This window comes from Geotrypetes seraphini, chromosome 4 (genome assembly GCF_902459505.1).
Source record: "Geotrypetes seraphini chromosome 4, aGeoSer1.1, whole genome shotgun sequence".
Taxonomy (NCBI): domain Eukaryota; kingdom Metazoa; phylum Chordata; class Amphibia; order Gymnophiona; family Dermophiidae; genus Geotrypetes; species Geotrypetes seraphini.
The window spans coordinates 255,268,815-255,287,201 of record NC_047087.1 but is presented as its reverse complement, the minus strand read 5'-3'; the positions used below and the strand labels follow the sequence as shown (position 1 = coordinate 255,287,201).

Genomic DNA, 18,387 nt, shown 5'->3' with positions numbered 1-18,387 from the left:
TTTTCAGTGTATAAAACATGCTGACAGTCTGCAGCCTCCTTAAGACAGGGAAATATTGTATCTGAATATTTATCTCCACTGTACAATGCTGCTTACACCTAGTAGCTTTTTGAAATACAAGTCTCTTTTCACAGCACCAACAGCAGTGTGGTTTTACTTTGTTTCTGTACTTATTGTCTGGTATTTGAAATGTAAAGATCATTCTTTAGAGTAGACTTTGAAGCAAGTTTTCTGGTGCAGTGTGCCTAGGAATCCTGACTATAGGTAATATACGCAAATTGATTCCAGATGGATGTCATCTACATCTTTCGACTCCGCCTCCTTCCCCAATGGACTATACTGCCACTGTCAGTTTTTCCTTATGCAAGTGAATTGAGAAGGTGTATTTCAGATCTGCTCTGCTTAATTTTATTTTCAGAATTTTTATCTGTTTTTGAGGCTTCAAAGCCAAGAGGGCCCCATTCTTTGGGGCAGCTTTGCCTGGGAGAGGACGCAGACTCACTGTGAGCAGTCTGCTGCTAGCAGGGCAGCCCTCAAGTGTACCTGCACTAACGTTTTTTGGAGCTCAGGGTCCATTCCCCTTGAAGCTAGCTCACACCCTGATTTATCAGGGGCCTGAGCACAGGCTGTTTGGCCCCAGGGTAAGTCTGTTGTGCTTAAAGTGGGCCAGCTGCATTTTTTTCTTCCCCTGTCACGATGCACAGTTTAGTGGGGGTCTGAGGTCTGTCGGACATTGCCCGACTGGAAGCCTAATGATCAAGTTTTTTGGACATGTGAAATCTGTCCTGAGGCAGAAAGTCTTCTCCAATATTTTCAGCTGCAGTGAGGGTTGACCAAGGTGCACCAGCAAGGCACAGTGAATACAGGCTATTATAGCCTATGGGGAAAGTCGGAGGGGGGTGTCTGAATTTGACCATTTTGAAGGTGTTTAGAGGCAGAGACAGGGTCCCTCGCTTCCAAAAACTCTTTCCCTGAATATTTTGTTCAGAGTAGCTCCCCAGGCCATTTTTGGCACAAAATCACTTTTGCAATGGCCATCTTGGATTTTCCTGATCTTATTTTAAAATCCTCTATCTGCCTCAAAAGCCTTTAATTTTGATTAGAACCTATGTGCACAACAGAAGAGCAGGACCTTGTGTGTGATTGTATATGATTATCTCAAGGTGGGCAAACAGGTTGAAAAGGTGACAGCGAAAGCTAGAAGGATGCCAGGGTGCATAGAAAGAGGTATGGCAAAGCTGGTAAGATAAAAGGAGGTATTGATGCCCCTGTGTAAGACTCTGATGAGACCTCATTTAGTATATTGTGTACAATTCTGGAGACCATACCATCAAAAAGATATAAAAAGGATATAGTTGATCCAGAGGAAGGCTACTAAAATGGTGTGTGGTCTTTGTAATAAGGCGTATGGTGACAGACTTAAAAATCTCAATATGTATTCTTTGGAGGAAAGGCGGGAGAGGGGAGATATGATAGAGACATTTAAATATCTTTGTGGCATAAATGTGCATGAGTTGAGTCTCATTTATAATAATAATAATAATAACAACTTTATTTTTCTATACCGCCATAGTCAAAAGACTTCTAGACGGTTCACATTGAAGACGGCTGGACAATCAGCGAATTGCAAGAAGTGAAAAGTTACATAAGAAATAGGTAAAGGGCAGTGGAATACATCGAAGTTGACAAAGGGAAAAATCCCGAATTACAGAGTGCAAGAAGTGAAAGGTTACATGAGAAGTAGGTAAAGGGCAGTGGATTTCATCTAAGATTGGCAGAGGGAGAAAAAATCCGTGTGAGAGAGGGGCATCTGTTTAGGAGATGAATTGGTTAAATAGAGCGGTTTTAATTGATTTTTGGAATGAAAGGAAGCTCTGGAATGAGAAGGCATAGGATGAAGTTAAGAGGTGATAGGCTTAGGAGTAATCTAAGGAAATACTTTTCTACAGAAAGGGTAATAGATGCATGGAACAGTCTCCCGGAAGAGGTGGTGGAGACAGAGACACTGTCTGAATTCAGGAAAGCATGGGATAGGCACGTGGGATCTCTTAGAGAGAAGAAGAGATAATGGTTACTACAGATGGGCAGACTGGATGAACCATTTGGCCTTTATCTGCCATCATGTTTCTATGGAAATAGTAATTGAGAAGAATACATACTTTGTAAAAGGGTCTCTGCCAGAGCCTCTAACGTAAATATAAAATATAAATACTCCAGCTGATGAGGACCATCAAGCTATGTCAGCTGAAGACATCCTCTGAAGGTAGCCAAAAAATCCTTTTACCAAGCTTGACAGGCAGCAGAAGCAACATCCCTAAGCCACAGATGCTGGCACCTCTGTGGCTCAAGGATGCTGCCAGCAACTGCAGTGCTTGGTAGAAGGGAGTTCTGGCCACTTTTGGAGAAGGTCCTTGGCTAGCAGTGCTTGAGGATCCCCAACAACTACAACAAGCGTCAGCAAGTACTTCAGCACTGGAGAAATAAAATCATAAATGCATTTCTTTTTTTGTTGAACACAATACAAAATCATCTGCTATATACATTTCCCAAAGCTAACATATTTCAGTCAATAAATTACTTTTTTTGACCTATGTTGTCTGGAGATTTATTTTTCCATGGTTCCAGTTTCTCTTTCTTTCTGCTTTCCTGTCTTCTGTAAATTCTTCTTCAGTTGCTGTCCATTGGTTTCTCCAATCCATGGTCCAGCATTTCTCCCTCTCTTCCTCCTATTGTACAGCATCCTCACTCCCTTCTGTACTGGATCAGTTTCCCTCTGCCCACCACTGCACAGCATTTCTTCCTCTCTTTCCACCACACCTATGTGCAAAATGTCTCTCTTTCTCACTGTCTACCATCTCTCTCTCATTCCCGCCCTTCCTGCAAAGGGAGTGGGGAAAGATAGAGAGAGGGATCCATGGTGCATCTCTTCCACCTCCTCTTGCTACGTCCAACATTTCTCCCTATCTCATCCCCTGGACCCTGTGCAGCATCTTTTGCCCCTCCCCACTAGCTTCATGATCAACATTTCTCCTTCTATTATCCTTCTCCAGCACTATACTGCATCTCTCTCTCCACCACGATGTCCAACATTCCTCCCTCTTGCAACCCTTTCCATCTATCCCAGCCTTCTCTCTCCACCACAACATCCAATATTTCTCCCTCCTTCCTTTCCACCACCATGTCCACCCCCCAGCTTGTGCAGCATCTCTTTCCCTATCTTTCCAGCTCATTCAGCATCTTTCTTCCCCTCCCAACCCCCAGTTCATGCATCATCTCTGTTTCCTACCGACAGTGGTTCCTCTTAGACCCTGCTGGCAGCTGACCTGGAAGGCTTTTGTCTGACGTAAAATGCTTCAGAGGGAGAAGCCTTCCGGATCAGCCACCAGCAGCATATAGAAGGAACCACTGCTGGCGGCCAGTTGAAGCATTGGAGAGGTGACAGAATAGCTCAGGAGGACTCCGAGGACACAAGTAGGTAGGCTCCTGCAGAAGCCCTAGAGGAACTTCTTCCATCCACAAAAATACCTCCCTTGTATTCAATTTTCAAATTCTTAATTAGAAACAGTGATGAAGTTTTCTCATATCAGACTTATCTCCACTAATCACACATTTAAAGTTCTTTATAGAGGAGAGGCCTCAGATCCCCGTCCGTTGCCAGTGATAAACTATACAACAGCACTAGATAGGGAACTAACCTCATCGGCACTCTCCCCCTCCTGCCTAATTTTAAGATGATATATATCAAAAAACTCTCAAAAAAACTGATAATGAACTTAGCTTCAATTAGGCAGGGAGTTCTTATGAGTTTCAGCTTCTGTTTTTTCAGCTTCTGTTTTCTTTGCTATGGTCCGTTTCTGCCAATGTAAAGCTAGCTGGTGTTTCGCTGTATAGCTGCGTCAGGGCAGTGGACTCCTGTGAAAATAATGCAAAAAAACAGCACTATTAGAGTAAGACCAATGTCAGAATACTCCTCTCCGTACTTCTACTTACTTGGCGAATGTATGAACGCTCAAAATGGCAAAGATGGCTGCTGCTTTGAACTTCCCATTTTTATACTACTAACATCATAACATCACATGGGAGGAGCCTGAACTAGCCTCTACCAGCTCCATACATTCTTGCTGCTCACTGCCATCCATAACTCTCAGCCCTGAGCATTCCTGCCTTCCTTGCTGCTCCTTCTTTTCCCTCTGCTTCCCTAGTTGTTCTGCTCTCTGGAGTAAAACCTGCAGCCACATCCCAAACCCTCAGGTGCAAAGGCTTTCCTACTGGTTCTAGTTTCAGCCTGCAGTGCCTACTGGGAACCAAGCCAGAGCTGTGTGTGTGTGTGTTGTGGAACAGGCAAATCTGCTCCCTCTAGAGGCCAAAAGAAGAAATGTCCTCAAAATTGTCAGCTTGAGGTTTAAAGGGAGCTGTTTCTAGTGCATCTGCTTCTGGTTTGTGCACTGCTTTGGGGACAGACCTAGCAGGCATAGGCTGAATACCACACAAGTTGGCACCAGAAGTGGAGGCCCAGTTGTTTCAGTGTGCAGAAGCTCATCTGCAGGCTGATCTGGAGTAGAGGATGTACAAGCCAACTACCTCAGCTGACAGACATTAGACCTAGGGGAATGATCATTATTCTGAAAGGCGTTCAACCTTATTGTTCAACGTTTGAGTCAACCAACGATGAATTTGATGGCCCCAGCCCACAGCAAGAAAGTAGTCACTTCTACAGCCAAAGATTCGAACCCTCCTGGGTTGCATTTGTTAGTACAACCATGGCCAGAGAAAGGATTGCTTTATGTGTTTCCCCCGTGGCCCATGGTAGGCCAGGTCATTTACAGCGTTAGGAACAATCTGGGGCTGGTGTTGTTAGTGACTCCAGATTGGTCATATCAGCCATGGTACACAGATTTAGTTTGTCTCCAAAGAAACAGAAACATCCAAGCTGCCAATGCATGTGGATCTTCTCAGTCAGGGATCGGTTCCTATGGTGAATCCTGAACGCTTTGGGTTATGGCATGGCTCTTGAGCACACAGCCTTAACACATAAAGGATACTCATAAGTAGTTATCTCTACTCAGAGCTAAGAAGCCTATGACAGTCATGGCCTAATCAAAGGCCTGGAAGACTTTTCAGCTCTGGTGTGCCAAAACTTCAATTTCAGTGGTCCTGGCATTCCTGCAAGCTGGACTAGAAAAGGGTCTGGTGGTGGGTTCACTTAATGTACAGGTGGCAGGTCTCTTGTGCTTTCAAGCTGAGTAGAAGAGGATTCTTTGGCTTTGCACCCAGACGTTGAGCAGCCAGGTTTGCTCATAGGTGGGTAAAAAGTATATGACAAATGGCACATGACGTAAAAGATTCCAAAACATCATTGTTTATTAATTATTCATATTAATTCTCAAAAGATTATTACGTCACCGGGAGATCTTTACAGATGCCAAACGCTGGCCTTCCTGAGAAAGATCTCAACCCAATAATTCGTTGCTCCCCAATATGTACCTTTTGTCCTGCATGACATCATTACTTGTCAGCCAATCCACTAACAGAGGCTGTCCTTAGCTTTGGGCTTTGGACAAAGGAAATTCCTTTACAAGTTTTTTCAAACTCAAAGACATAGTTTTTAAAGTCATATTTTTTTTACATTAATTTCTGAATATGCATAAACATTTTATAACATAGCCAAAGAAACTGAATCCAAAACTGCTTTCTGTGTCAGACAAAAAACTTGCTTTGAAAAAACTGACAATTTCAAGTTTCACTGACACACACACACAGAAGACTCAGATCCCTTCCTATACTAGAGGTCAGAGGGTTTCCATGGTAACAGTGTCCGTGGCTTTAACCTAACCATTTCCAGATGTTGCCTAAGGATTTCTCCTTAGAGTTTCTTCAGGTTTAAACTATATAAAATATTGGAAATTAAGTACACACCATTCTTTCACATATCTTTCATAACATCCATCATTAATTCAGGGCCCCATTCACACATCCAACATGGTATATTGCATTCATACTTAATACATGTTATACCTCAATTTAGGATATGTAATCTAATATGCAACTAAACAGCTCAAGCACATCTGTTATCAATTAGAACCACGAGGCTTAAAGCGAGAAATGAACAAAGACAGAGAGAGAGAGAGAGAGAAAGAAACATGGAGGCAGTTTAATACCTCCATGTATTATGTATATCCTGATTTCCTCTATGGTCTGGCTTAATAGCAAAGTACATAAAAAGAATATTATTATGCTTCTATTAGGCGTGGCCTTAACTAACACATATGCTTGTATCTAACTAGAGTTACCCAGAACCATACGAAAAGCAGGCGTTTTTGTAGAAATACTGCACAAACACATCTTATTCATTATCCATTCCATAACTATCTCTCCCTACAGTCCACAAGTGCCATTACTGCTCAACGTGACAAGGTTTTTGAAGGGAGCACTCAGGTTGTGCCTGCCTGTACAGCAACCTTTTCCAGTGTGGAACCTTCAACAGGTATTGCTGCTGGATCTAACAGTAAAAACAGTGCTGCTAGTGGCGATCATTTATGCGAGAAAGATCTAGGAGTTAACAAGCACTCTCATGCAGTGTACCATTTCTCAGGATCACAGTGGGGATTTCCTGCGCATGGTCCCTTTTTCATGTTAAGGTTGTTTCAGCCTTCCATGTCAACCAGGAGGTTCATTTACCTGCGTTTCAGTCCACAGGTTCATCAAAGCAAGATAAGCCTTTGCTGGTGCTAGATGTCAGAAGAGCTTTGCTCTACTATTTGGAAAAGACCAACGACTTTCATGTCTCAGATCATTTTTATTCTAACTAGTCAGGTTAGATGAGGCAGACCAGCTTCCAAAAGTAAGAATCCTGATGCCCTGCCATGTCTGTTAGAATTTGCCTGCTTGCTGCCTTAGACAGTTTTGGAGATGATGATTTTCAGCCATTAGAATGGAAATTTACCAGATGTTGGAGAAAAAAGCAAACAATTAATGAAATTGAAGAGACTTTTAAGAGCTCCAAATGTGTTAGTGCTGGCTGCATACAGGGGGTGGCTTGTTAGTTCCACCTAGGTTTATAATGTTGTGTTAACATTGTTCACTTTATTTGTTACAGAACAGAATGGAAATATTTGTTGGGGAGGTTTCCTCGTTCCTCTCCTTCTGATTTCTTATATTATAGTGGTGATTGACTACTATGGTACAAACTGAAGGTGACAGTACAGCCCACTGGGGAAGAAGGTGGAGTTAAAAGATGTAGATGACATCCTTCGGCAATCAATTCGCAACCAGAGTTATATTGCCTACAGTCAGGACTCCTAGACACATCTATCAGAAAGAAGATTATCGAGGTAAGAACCTATTTTGTCCTCCCTTTCAGGTGGACCAACTTGTGGATCTGCATGGAATTGCTAGAGAAACAGATGGATTTTCTGGAAGTGACTTGAAAGAGATGTGTCGGGATGCAGCACTGCTCTGTGTCCGTGAATACATTCGTTGCTCCTCGGAAGACAGGTGGGCATTTGCAAAATTATACGTCATGTTTGCTGCATATTAAATAAATGATGGTTGGAAATCAATTAGTGAATAGGGTAGTTGAACATACAGCATCCAAGGCTAGATTTTAATTGGCCCTTATTTTAACTTTTCTCTGAAATTTGGAATCTACTGTACATACAAGAGGGTGCTGAAAAGTTCTCAGCCCAACCAACTTCCCAAATTGAGCATTAAAGAGTGTTATTTTATTTTGCAAAGTGTCAATTTGCAGAATCATAATGCAATATATTACCATTGCTTTAGATCATTGATAGAACCATGTCAACGAAAAGTATGGAATTTTCAAGGGTGGAACTCTAAGCCATCATGAAGTTCCTATTCCTGCAGAAGAAAACACCAAAGGAAATCCATGAATGTATGATGCAAACATTGAGTGACAAATGCCCATCATACTTCACAGTGAAGAAGTAGTGTGCAAACTTTCAGCATGAAGATTTCAAGACCAAAGGTCTGGGAAGCCAAAATCGGTGTCAACTCCTGAAATTGTTGACCATGTCCATGACCTGATTTTGGCAGATTATCAAACATCGGCTAAAACAATTGCTGAGATTCTACAGATAATACAGGGAATGTATTGGGTATATAATCCACGAGCAGCGGGAGTGCAGAAGCTTTCAGCCAAGTGGGTGTCCAAATGTTTGAATGCTGCTGAGAGACTATATCAAGTGGACACTTCCAAATTGATTTTGCAGCATTTTCAGCGAGCTGGTGCCAACTTTTTGGAACAACTTGTTATTGCTGATGAAACATGGTTACACCAGTCTGATCCTGAGACAAAACAGTCCATGCAATGGCGGCACTCAGGTTCTCCAATGCCAAGGAAATTCAAGACCCAAAAGTCAGCAGGAAAGGTAATGACCACAGTGTTGTGGGATCAGGAAGGTGTTGTAATAACTGACTGTCTTTCAAGAGACCAAACAGCTAATGCAGAATACTAATGCAATTTGCTGTGCCAATTAAAAGAGGCATTGAAAGAAAAAAGAAGAGGGAGGCTGTGGAAAGAAGATCTCTTTTTGCAAGACAATGCACCTGCTCACAAGGCTGGCAAAACAATGGATGTTTTGACGCAGTTGGGGTTTCATTGCATAGACAATCTACCCTACTTGCCAGATCTTGCTCCATCTGACTATTTTCTGTTTCCAAATCTTAAAAAGAATTTGAAAGGGTGACAATTTTTGAGTAATTTGGAGGTGATTGTAGCAGCGGAGCAGTATTTCAGTGACCAGACATCAGAGTATTTTTGGAAGGGTTACAGAAACTTTCTACACGATGTGCCAAGTGTTTTGAACTTAGGGGTAAATGTGTGGAATAACTTGTTTCATGGTGCCATGTCATTACCTTCTTGGTTGGGCTGAGAATTTTTTAGCACCCCCTCATAATCAGGTCTGGTATGCTATTTGGTTTGGGCATATTGTAAGCAGATGGATTTATACTTTTAAAGCTGCAGTGCCATCTAAATATACATTTAAAAAAGGTGATCCTACTTTTAATTTTTGACATTCTATACAGATTTTTGTATTACTTTCTTCTTGTTTTGCAGTTTTGTTTTTTTATTTTAATATTCTTATTTATTTTCATGAATGGATTTTACATTTAATCATTTGCGAAGTCTGAACTCCAAGTCTACTTACAATGAATTTACTGTTCCACTAAGTGTTTTTGATTTCTAGTGCAGCTATGCTGCTTATGCTAGCAGAGGAAAAGACTGCTGTCTGTGTAGGCATAGCTTGGAGTGGGCTTGGTGTGGTGGAGGCAATGCCCACCCCCCCAGAAGATACAAATGCAAATACTGAATTTCCCCCCTCCCCCAATACCAGTATGGCTTCTTTACCCTTTTCTTTCCCTTCCCCCTCCCAAAACAAGCAGGCAAAACTATACCAATGACTTGAAGCAATTCTGCTTTACATACAGGATTGGACATGCCCTTGTAGGTCAACGAAGGCTTCTGTGGAACTCTTAACTCATGTAGAAATGAAAAAGTGCATGAAAAATGAGACATGATGAGGCCTGCAAAGAATGCAATCTCTGCCTTTTATGCAATTTAAGATGCGTCTTAGGCATTGTAGAACGTAGTCAGCAGTGGTGAGGCTTATTGTCTTGACCACTGCTGCTTCCCTTACACTATTGTTTGCTTGCTTCTGCCAAAATTCTTATGCTAACAGACAATCTGCGCAAATCATTTGTTGTATAGCTTTGTACTCTGTTTAAAAATGCTTTTTTTCTGACATTTATGAAAGGGAGTGTGAAGGTTCAAAGTCCAGAGGTTCAGTTTATTTGATATACCATCTATATAAGTCTAAGAAGTTTACACATGATAAAATATGGGAATCGTTTAAATAAGCCTCTTTCTAGTCATTCTTCCACATTACTTTGGTTTTCTTGTTGTTCCTTCTGTGTTTCTGTCTCTGGAAATGTTCATAGTATGCTGGTTTCAGAAGTTCTGCTTGAATGCTTTATAACAAATAAAGTGCAAATGGAGTTAAGATCTTCTTTGGAAGAAAGACACTATATTCATTATTTTTCTTCCACTTAGCTTTCTTAGTTTTTCTGCACTTTCTCCCTCAACTAAAAAAAATGGATTTTGAATCAGTTATTGACAAATGCTGAACAGACTTGCACTAGGATGATCCTTGGAAATTCCTGAAAAATTAGATACTTCAGTATTCATGTAGATAATTGATACTGGATAAACAAACCTTCCAACCACACTGTTTTATGGAAAGTACTAAATTTAAGAGATTTTTTTTCTTTAGAAGAAATAACCATCATGTTTTGTTTTTAGATCATAGTAATAGTTATATTGTAGCATGAGTCCACAAAACATGTTACCAAATCTAGTAGCTAAAAATCTTTTAATAAACTTGAAACTTTATTAATATAAAACTCACTGTTTGTTTATTCCTAATACTTAGATCTAGAATACAAATCCAAAGTCTAGCAAAAGGGTTTAGGAAGTATACAAAAACCAAGAGTTTGAGGCTTTTTCTAGTGGGTACTGAGGTAGGCGCAGGAGCTAGCAGTCTGTTTATTTCCCTACATTGTCCTTCCTTCCCTCTTTTCCCTGTCAGTGTACATCAGGCCAACAAAAGGAACAGGTGACTTAACAGCACTTTAAACTGCCTTATCATTTTGGAATGACTGCTACTTGTTCCACACCTTTCAAAAGCAGCATTTGGACCCTAGTTGGCAGGCTAAATAGGATTGTTTATGAAGAGATGGTTTTGTGTGTTTGTATGTATGAATCTAGGAAACTGGTTTGTGGCTGTGTGTATGAAAGAAGAGTTAGGGGGGACATATGGTGCCTTGCAACAGCAAGGCTGAGCTCCTGAAACTACCCTCAAGACCCTGGGATCGCAATTATGATTAAAGAAGGGATTTCAAATTCGGGGAGCCCATGCCACATTTCGACGGTGGAAAAGATTTCAGAAGATTTGTTGAGTCTATTTGGACTCTTTGTCTTCTAGGGCCCGTAGTATAGCTTTGGCTCTTAATTAGGAGATTGACACACTGTGCTTCGTCTCTTGGGGGGAGGGGAAGGGATTGAGGGAGGTTGCTTTGGGAGGGGGATGGAATAGGCTTTTTGGTGATGTCCGGTGGAATAAGGAACCAATTCCTGGACATTGGAGTGTGGTATAGGAGGGGGGGGGGGTAGGTGGTACTTTCTAGGGGTAAAGGGGTGGATTTCTATGGAGGGTTTTTGTGCTCTGGGGAATTTTATTGTATTTTGGGAAGGGGGGATGAGGTTCCTTTGTGTTGGCTATTGACCATTTTATGGGATTGTATTGTTCGGGTTGTGATTATATTTGTGGTGTTTTCTTTATGATGTTTAGGGGGGAGGGGGTCCTTTTGGGGGGGGAGTGGGGGGAAATATAAAACTTGATGACTTGGACTGTATGATCCTTTATTTCCTGGCTTTGTGTATACTCTGTTGGCATTGTTATGTTCCTTTGTTGTCATCAATAAAATTGTTTAAACTAAAGAAGGGACTACAATCCCTGCAGATGCTGTGGACAGATCAAGGGCTGTAGAACAGAGAGGCCAAGTAGGTTCCTGTTTCCAGCCTATTTTAGAAAGAAACAGAGATGCCTATGTGCTTTTATAAAATACTAGGGACGAAAACAGCAGAAATTGCCACAGGCATTTCAGACAATGCATGTAAATTGCGACTCTGCCTACACTCCACCCAACTGTGCCCTTGAATTTGCCTACTTGTCACATAAGTATGTGCTTTCTTGTTACGACTTTAGTGCGTGGACCTTTTGGTATAATTTTATAAAAGCCTTCATAAAACTTTCTCTGTGAAAAACACCCTGGCCCCCAAGCTCATAACTGATCTGGGGTGTAATGAGTAAACTGGCTGCTAATATTCATATCTCCCTGGACTCTCAACTTAAAGTTATGGTAAGTAAAATATCACTGTTTTAATAGTTGAGGAAATGGTAGCAAAAGCAAGTAAGATTAATAATAGGATGGAATTAGAACTCCTGTGCTCAAGCAATGTGGAAAAGGAAATCATTATATGTATTTGAAAGCCTTTGTAAAATACTCTGGAAATCATGCCCTTCTAAACATGCATGCTCTGTTTCCTACCAGGACATTCAAGTTTTTAGAAAGGTGCCACATAATTTTTTTTTGCTTCAAATCTATATCTGGTCTTCTGTGGTAGATTAGGTTCGTGCTTCTCAACAGACTTCTGTGGGCTGATGTTCAGAACCTAATGCCAGTGCTAATTTACACATAATATTGAGAGGGTTGCAGCGCAGGATACAATAGACCGTATCTGGCAAAGGACTTAAGAAGACTTGAAGCAGTCCAGAGGAGAGCGATGAAAATGATAGGAGGCTTGTGCCAGAAGACACATGAGGAGAGACTGAAAGCCCTGAATATGTATACCCTAGAGCAGGGGTAGGCAATTCCAGTCCTCAAGAGCTGGAGCCAGGTCAGATTTTCAGGATCTCTACAATGAATATGTATGAGATGGATATGCATGCACTGCTTCCTTGAGATGCAAATCTATCTCATGCATATTTATTGTGGATATCCTGAAAACCTGACCTGGCTCCGGCTCTCAAGGACCGGAACTGCCTACCCCTACCCTAGAGGAAAGGAGGGACGGGAGATATGATTCAGATGTTCAAATACTTGAAGAGTATTAATGTAGAACAAAATATTTTCCAGAGAAAGGAAAATGGTAAAACCAGAGGATATAATTTGAGGTTGAGGGGTGGTAGATTCAAGAGCAATGTTAGGAAATTCTACTTTACAGAGAGTGTGGTGGATGCCTGGAATGCGCTCCCAAGAGAGGTGGTGGAGAGGAAAACGGTGACGGAGTTCAAAGAAGCGTGGAATGAACACAGAGGATCTAGAATCAAAATAATATTAAATGTTGAACTAAGGCCAGCACTGGGCAGACTTGCACAGTCTATGTCTGTATATGGCCATTTGGGGGAGGATGGGCTGGGAAGGGCTTAAATGGCTGGGAGGGTGTAGATGGGCTGGAGTAGGTTTTGACGGAGATTTCGGCAGTTGGAACCCAAGCACAGTACCGAGTAGAGCTTTGGATTCTTGCCCAGAAATAGCTAAGAAGAAAAAATTTAAATTGAATCAGGTTGGGCAGACTGGATGGACCATTTGGGTCTTTATCTACCGTCATCTACTATGTTTTCTACTATACTAAAATATAACCAAAACAATAGGCATTGCATTTGCAGAAAAATTAGAATATGCCCAAAACAACATTTATAACCCTCATAAGAAGCCACTTCCAGAATAGAACCCCATATCTATAAAATAAAAAGAGGAGGTGCAGGTATTTGACCGGTGTATAAGTAGTACAGTTATAAGCAGCAGGCACGCTGCATACTGGAGAAGTTTATTTATGTGTGTGCGTGTGCACAAGTTTCTCTCTTATGCCAGTGCACATCCAAGACTCGGGGGATAAAAAGAACTGTCAGAGGAAACTGAGCATTGCACACAACAATATCCCAAGTCTGAGGCTTATTTTTCCTGCCACGGTGGATTCCTTTAGCGAGGGATTGTTGGCAGAGGGCTTTTCAGCATTTCTGCTAATAAACCAGACTCTCCAGCGCTGCTAGTCTGAAGGGAGACAGATTCAGAACAAATGCTAGGAAGTTCTTCACTCAGAGGGTGGTGGATACCTGGAATGCGCTTCCAGAGGAGGTGGTAGAGCAGAGTACGATTTTGGGTTTCAAAAAGGGATTGGATGAGTTCCTGAAGGAAAAGGGGATTGAAGGGTATAATTAAGAGGGGTACTATACAGGATAAAATGTCTTAGTAAAGGATCACTTACAGGTCATTGACCTGGGGAGCCGCTGCGGGAGCGGACTGCTAGGCACGATGGACCTATGGTCTGACTCGGCAGAGGGGATGCTTATGTTCTTATTGAATTTTCTGTGAGACTAAAGAAAAGACTGCCAGTCTTCATACCGCTTGAATGTTCTCTTCCTTTAGCAAGTCCAAGTTTAGTAGCTGAGGAAGCAGGAGATTGTACAGTATAAAGGACAGTCATGTGATACAATTTTGTTGTAAGGCTGCACGCACTCAATCTTCACCCGGTCCAAATTCAGAATTCTATCAGACTCAGAATTTTCAGCAACATTCCGTATTCCTTAACTGACAACAGTTACAAAAACCGTTGTCTCAAAGACATCTTAGTACAATAAATTTTAAAAAACATAAACCAGTCTCAAATCACACTTCCTTTACCCAGCATTTCATTTAAACTTGTATTTCAACTGACATATAGAAAAGTCAGTAACAGCAATGGGAGCATTAACTCATCTCAGATTGTTGCTGCTGGTTTATGAATGCCTGAAGAGTGTCTGAAGATTCATAATGCATTGTTTTATTATTGAAAGTGACCCGCATCACTGCCGGATATAATAGCCCATATCTTGCCCCCATTCGTTGGAGCTGAGGGCGGAGCAAAAGAAATTGCTTCCTCAGAGAAGCAGTCTGCTTAGCAAAATCCAGAAGTAAGTGAATTTTTGAATCTTGCCATTTCAAATGTTTAATCTGCTTAGCAGCTGATAAAATCTCAAAAGCTTGATTAAAACAAAGAAGCTTGAAAATTAGTGGTCTAGGACCCTTTTTGCTGTTAGAGTCCCGAGATGGTATACAGTGAGCACACTCCATTTCCAATGGGAAATTAAACTTTAAAGAGAGCAGCTGAGGCAAAAACTCCTCTAAAATTCCCATTGGATTCGAGCTTCCATGCCTTCTGGTAAACCCAGAAGGCAAATATTATTCCTCCTTCTGTTGTTGGCATCTTCAAGCTCCTTAGACAAACATATTATAGCTTTGTGATCTGCCTGACATTGGATCAGAGTATCCTCCACAGCTGACATGTGCTGCTCTAACCTCTCTGTTCTTGCATTTGAAATTGTAAGTTGTTGAGAAAGATTCAAATCTTCAGATTGAACTGTAGATAGCTTATCTGTGTTGTCCTGAATTAAGAAATTAATCGCCTGAAGCTCTGCCATCACCTTTCTAGGATTTTTGTTGGATCTTGTGGTAAAGGCACTTTCAAGGGAGTGGGTGGGTCTGGCTTAGGCTGTTTTGCCCCTCCTGCAGCAGTAAAAGCAGTATCAAGCCTAGTTTGCCTGGTAGATGTCATCTTTAGAACTTAGATAAAAGATTTTGACGCTTTTGAGGAGGAAAATTATTGTAGATAATCTAAAAGTGCAGGGAGGAGGAAAGCCAGAGATCACACGTTTTGCTCTGCTATGCATCCAGGCCATGCCCCCTCTAAGGAAATACTTTTTTACAGAAAGGGTTGTAGATGCGTGGAACAGTCTCCCGAAAAAGGTGGTGTTGACAAAGACTGTGTCTGAATTAATGAAAGCGTTGGATAGGCATGCAAGATCTCTTAGAGAAAGGAAGAGATGCCATTTGCCCTTTATCTGCCATCATGTTTCTATGTGCTTCACCTCCTGGTTTGCCTAGGCATGCAGCCTGTATAAGGGAGCAAGGTATGCTATGATCTTTAATTTTTTGCCTCTCTTTGCTAGCTGAGGGATAAAAGCTAAACACATGAACTAGGCTATTAAAACTCAAGGAAAGGAAATTAACAGAAAAACTTAATTACATTTCATTTCACTTAAGTGATGCTGACTTTTATGATGTAGACTTTTGTCCATAGGGAATGAAGTTGAACCAGCTAATCACTTTCATATGATGATAGCTTGAGTTCACTCACTACTAACTTCTCAGATTTAGGCAGATGACCTATGCATTCGCAACCTCTATCTCATTTCACTTGAGCTAATGATCGGATAAAACATAGCTAATGTCAATGAAAGGAAAAATGGATGCTCTACTTTGAATAATCAACATGTTTTTTTCCTAATTGTTTGCTTTCTGCTGAAGCTTTGGTATTTCTATTACAGCCAAGCCTGTATTTAAACACCCCATAACACCTTCCAAGTATGAAGCCTATATTAGTGTGGCCAACTTCTAATTTATTCTCTCTCATTTTAGCCATGATGAAGATGATGAAGAAATTCGACCAATACAGCAACAAGATCTATACAGGGCAATTCAAAAAATGAAGAAGTCGAAGGATACAGCCTTTCAGAATGTTTTAATGCATGTTAGTTTGGATTGAGGCTAATGACCATTTTACTGTGTGTTGTTTGACATGACCAGTTTTGGGGAATTATATCCCATGGTTTAACTAGTTTTTGGAAAGGAGGTTATCTAATAAGGGAATGAAATACTTCTGAGTTTTTTATACATGAATTTCTAAGTTATTGAAATTCAATAGCTGTTAGGCAAGGCATGCATATATGTACAAGATCATGAGGTGGATTAAGAGTTTTTAAATTATTTCTATTCTGTTTACCAGTTCATTGTTGCAGCCTTAAGTTAATAATAAGTATTTTCTGAACTGATAAAAGCTGTTTTATAAGTAAAATATGATTTAGTATCAACTCATGTACAAACAGGAATGTATCTTAAAAAATCACTCTTCAGTGAGGCAGGGTTTAGTGTAGGAGTGGCCTGCTTTGGTCCTCACAAGCCACAAATAGGTTTTCAGATATTCACAGTGAATGGCATATGATGTGTCTGTCAGTATTGTATGCAGATGTATATTCATTTTCATTGTGGGATATCATGTAAACCTGTGTAGGCTCCTTGAAAGACCAGTGTTGACCATCCTTGTTTAGTTCCTTGGAATCTCTTTTTGGCTGGGTTGGGATGGTGGTTAGCTTTATTTTGTTTTGTTTTGCTTTGTTTTGGGGTTTTTTAATCATAATTCATTAGGATCAAAGTTTTTCAACTAAGGATCAAATTATTTTTTCAGCTGCCTGAGCCATAGCTATGGCCATGTTGATTGTGTATGTATGTATATACTGTGTATGGGGAATATATCATTTTAAGGAGTTGACTATGTGCCTGTGATTCAGGAATTTGAAACAATGCATTCTGACAGATAGGTCATAAGTGCAATAAAAACATGTATGTATGTACTTGAAGTGATGTGTTCCTTTTATATTTCACATCTACAAATCTGGATTGTTTGGTAAGCAGTGTCTTGTGATGTGAAAATAATAGGGATACATGAAAAATATACATTTTATTTGACAATACTTGATTGCCATGATTCTGTCCTTTGTAGATGTGAAATATATATTAATCTAGATAAGGATGTATGATATAAAGTTTAACATGGAACTTCTGTTTGTATACATAGATTCTCAATTAGCTACTTTAAGGGTGTAAGATTAAAAGATCAAAGTGTATTCAACAAATTACTTTGGAGTTTTTTTCCTGAGTTTAATTATAGAAATGATAAGAGCATAACATAAGAATTGCCATACTGGGACAGACCAAGTCCATATTAATAATGGCTTATGGGCTTTTCTTTTAGGAAATTATCCAAACCATTTTTAAACCTTGCTAAACTAACTTCTTTTACCACATTTTCTGGCAACAAATTCCAGATTTAAATTTGGTTGAGTAAAGAAATGTCTCAAATTTATTTCAAATGTACTACTTATGTGCTTTATTGCATGCCCCAGACCCTGTATTTTTGGAAAGAGTAAACAAGTGATTCATTGGGTGGTAAATTCCTGGAATGCCCTCCTGAGGGAGGTGGTGATGAAAATGGTGCAGAATTAAAAAAAAAAAAAAAGTGTGGGATGAACACAAAGGATCTCTAATTAGAAAATGAATGGTAAAAAACAAATTAAGGCCGGTACTGTGCAATCTTGCACGGTCTGTGTCCCATATATGGTGATTCAGTTTAGGATGAGCTGGGGAGGATTTTGATAGAAGTTCCAGTGACAAGATGGTTAGGATAGGCTGGAGTGGGTTTCAATCCAGCAGTGGGAAGCTAAAGACAGTACTGGGTAAACTTCTATGGTCTATTGCCCAGAAATATTCAAGAAAAGACAAGTCTGTATGATGAGTGTGATAATTGGACAGACTGGATGAGGACCGTTCAACTCTTTATCGGCTGTCATTTACTATGTCTACCTATTCCACTCTACTTAGTATTTTATAGACCTCTTTCATATCTCCACGTAGCCGTCTCTTCTCCAAGGTGAAGAGACCTAGCCACTTTAGGGAAGTCATCCCATTTATCATTTTCATTGCCTTTCTCTGTTCCTTTTCTAATTCTGCTGTATCTTTTATAAGATGTGGTGACCAGAATGGCACACAGTATTCAAGGTGTGGTCACACCATGGGGTGATAAAAAGGCATTATAACATTCTCATTTTTGTTTTCCATTTTGTTTCTTAATCATTCCTAACATGCTCCCAACCAACTGCCTGGATCGCTTTGTAGTGATCCCGAAACATGCGCAGACCATCTGTAGATGGTCTG

At 40.6% G+C, this 18,387-nt stretch overlaps 1 protein-coding gene across 4 annotated transcripts in view; it reads left to right on the top strand.

The window, feature by feature from the left end:
• The window catches only part of ATAD1 (ATPase family AAA domain containing 1), an 85,374-nt gene extending 68,069 nt beyond the window's left edge, over positions 1-17,305 (top strand). For all 4 annotated transcript variants that reach the window (XM_033942331.1, XM_033942330.1, XM_033942332.1 and 1 more), the window contains exons 9-10: positions 7,361-7,494; positions 16,036-17,305. In XM_033942331.1, the coding sequence (XP_033798222.1) occupies positions 7,361-7,494; positions 16,036-16,162 (261 nt within the window). In that variant the 3' untranslated portion in view covers positions 16,163-17,305. The remainder of the gene's footprint in view (positions 1-7,360; positions 7,495-16,035) is intronic.
• The last annotated feature ends 1,082 nt before the right edge of the window (positions 17,306-18,387 follow it).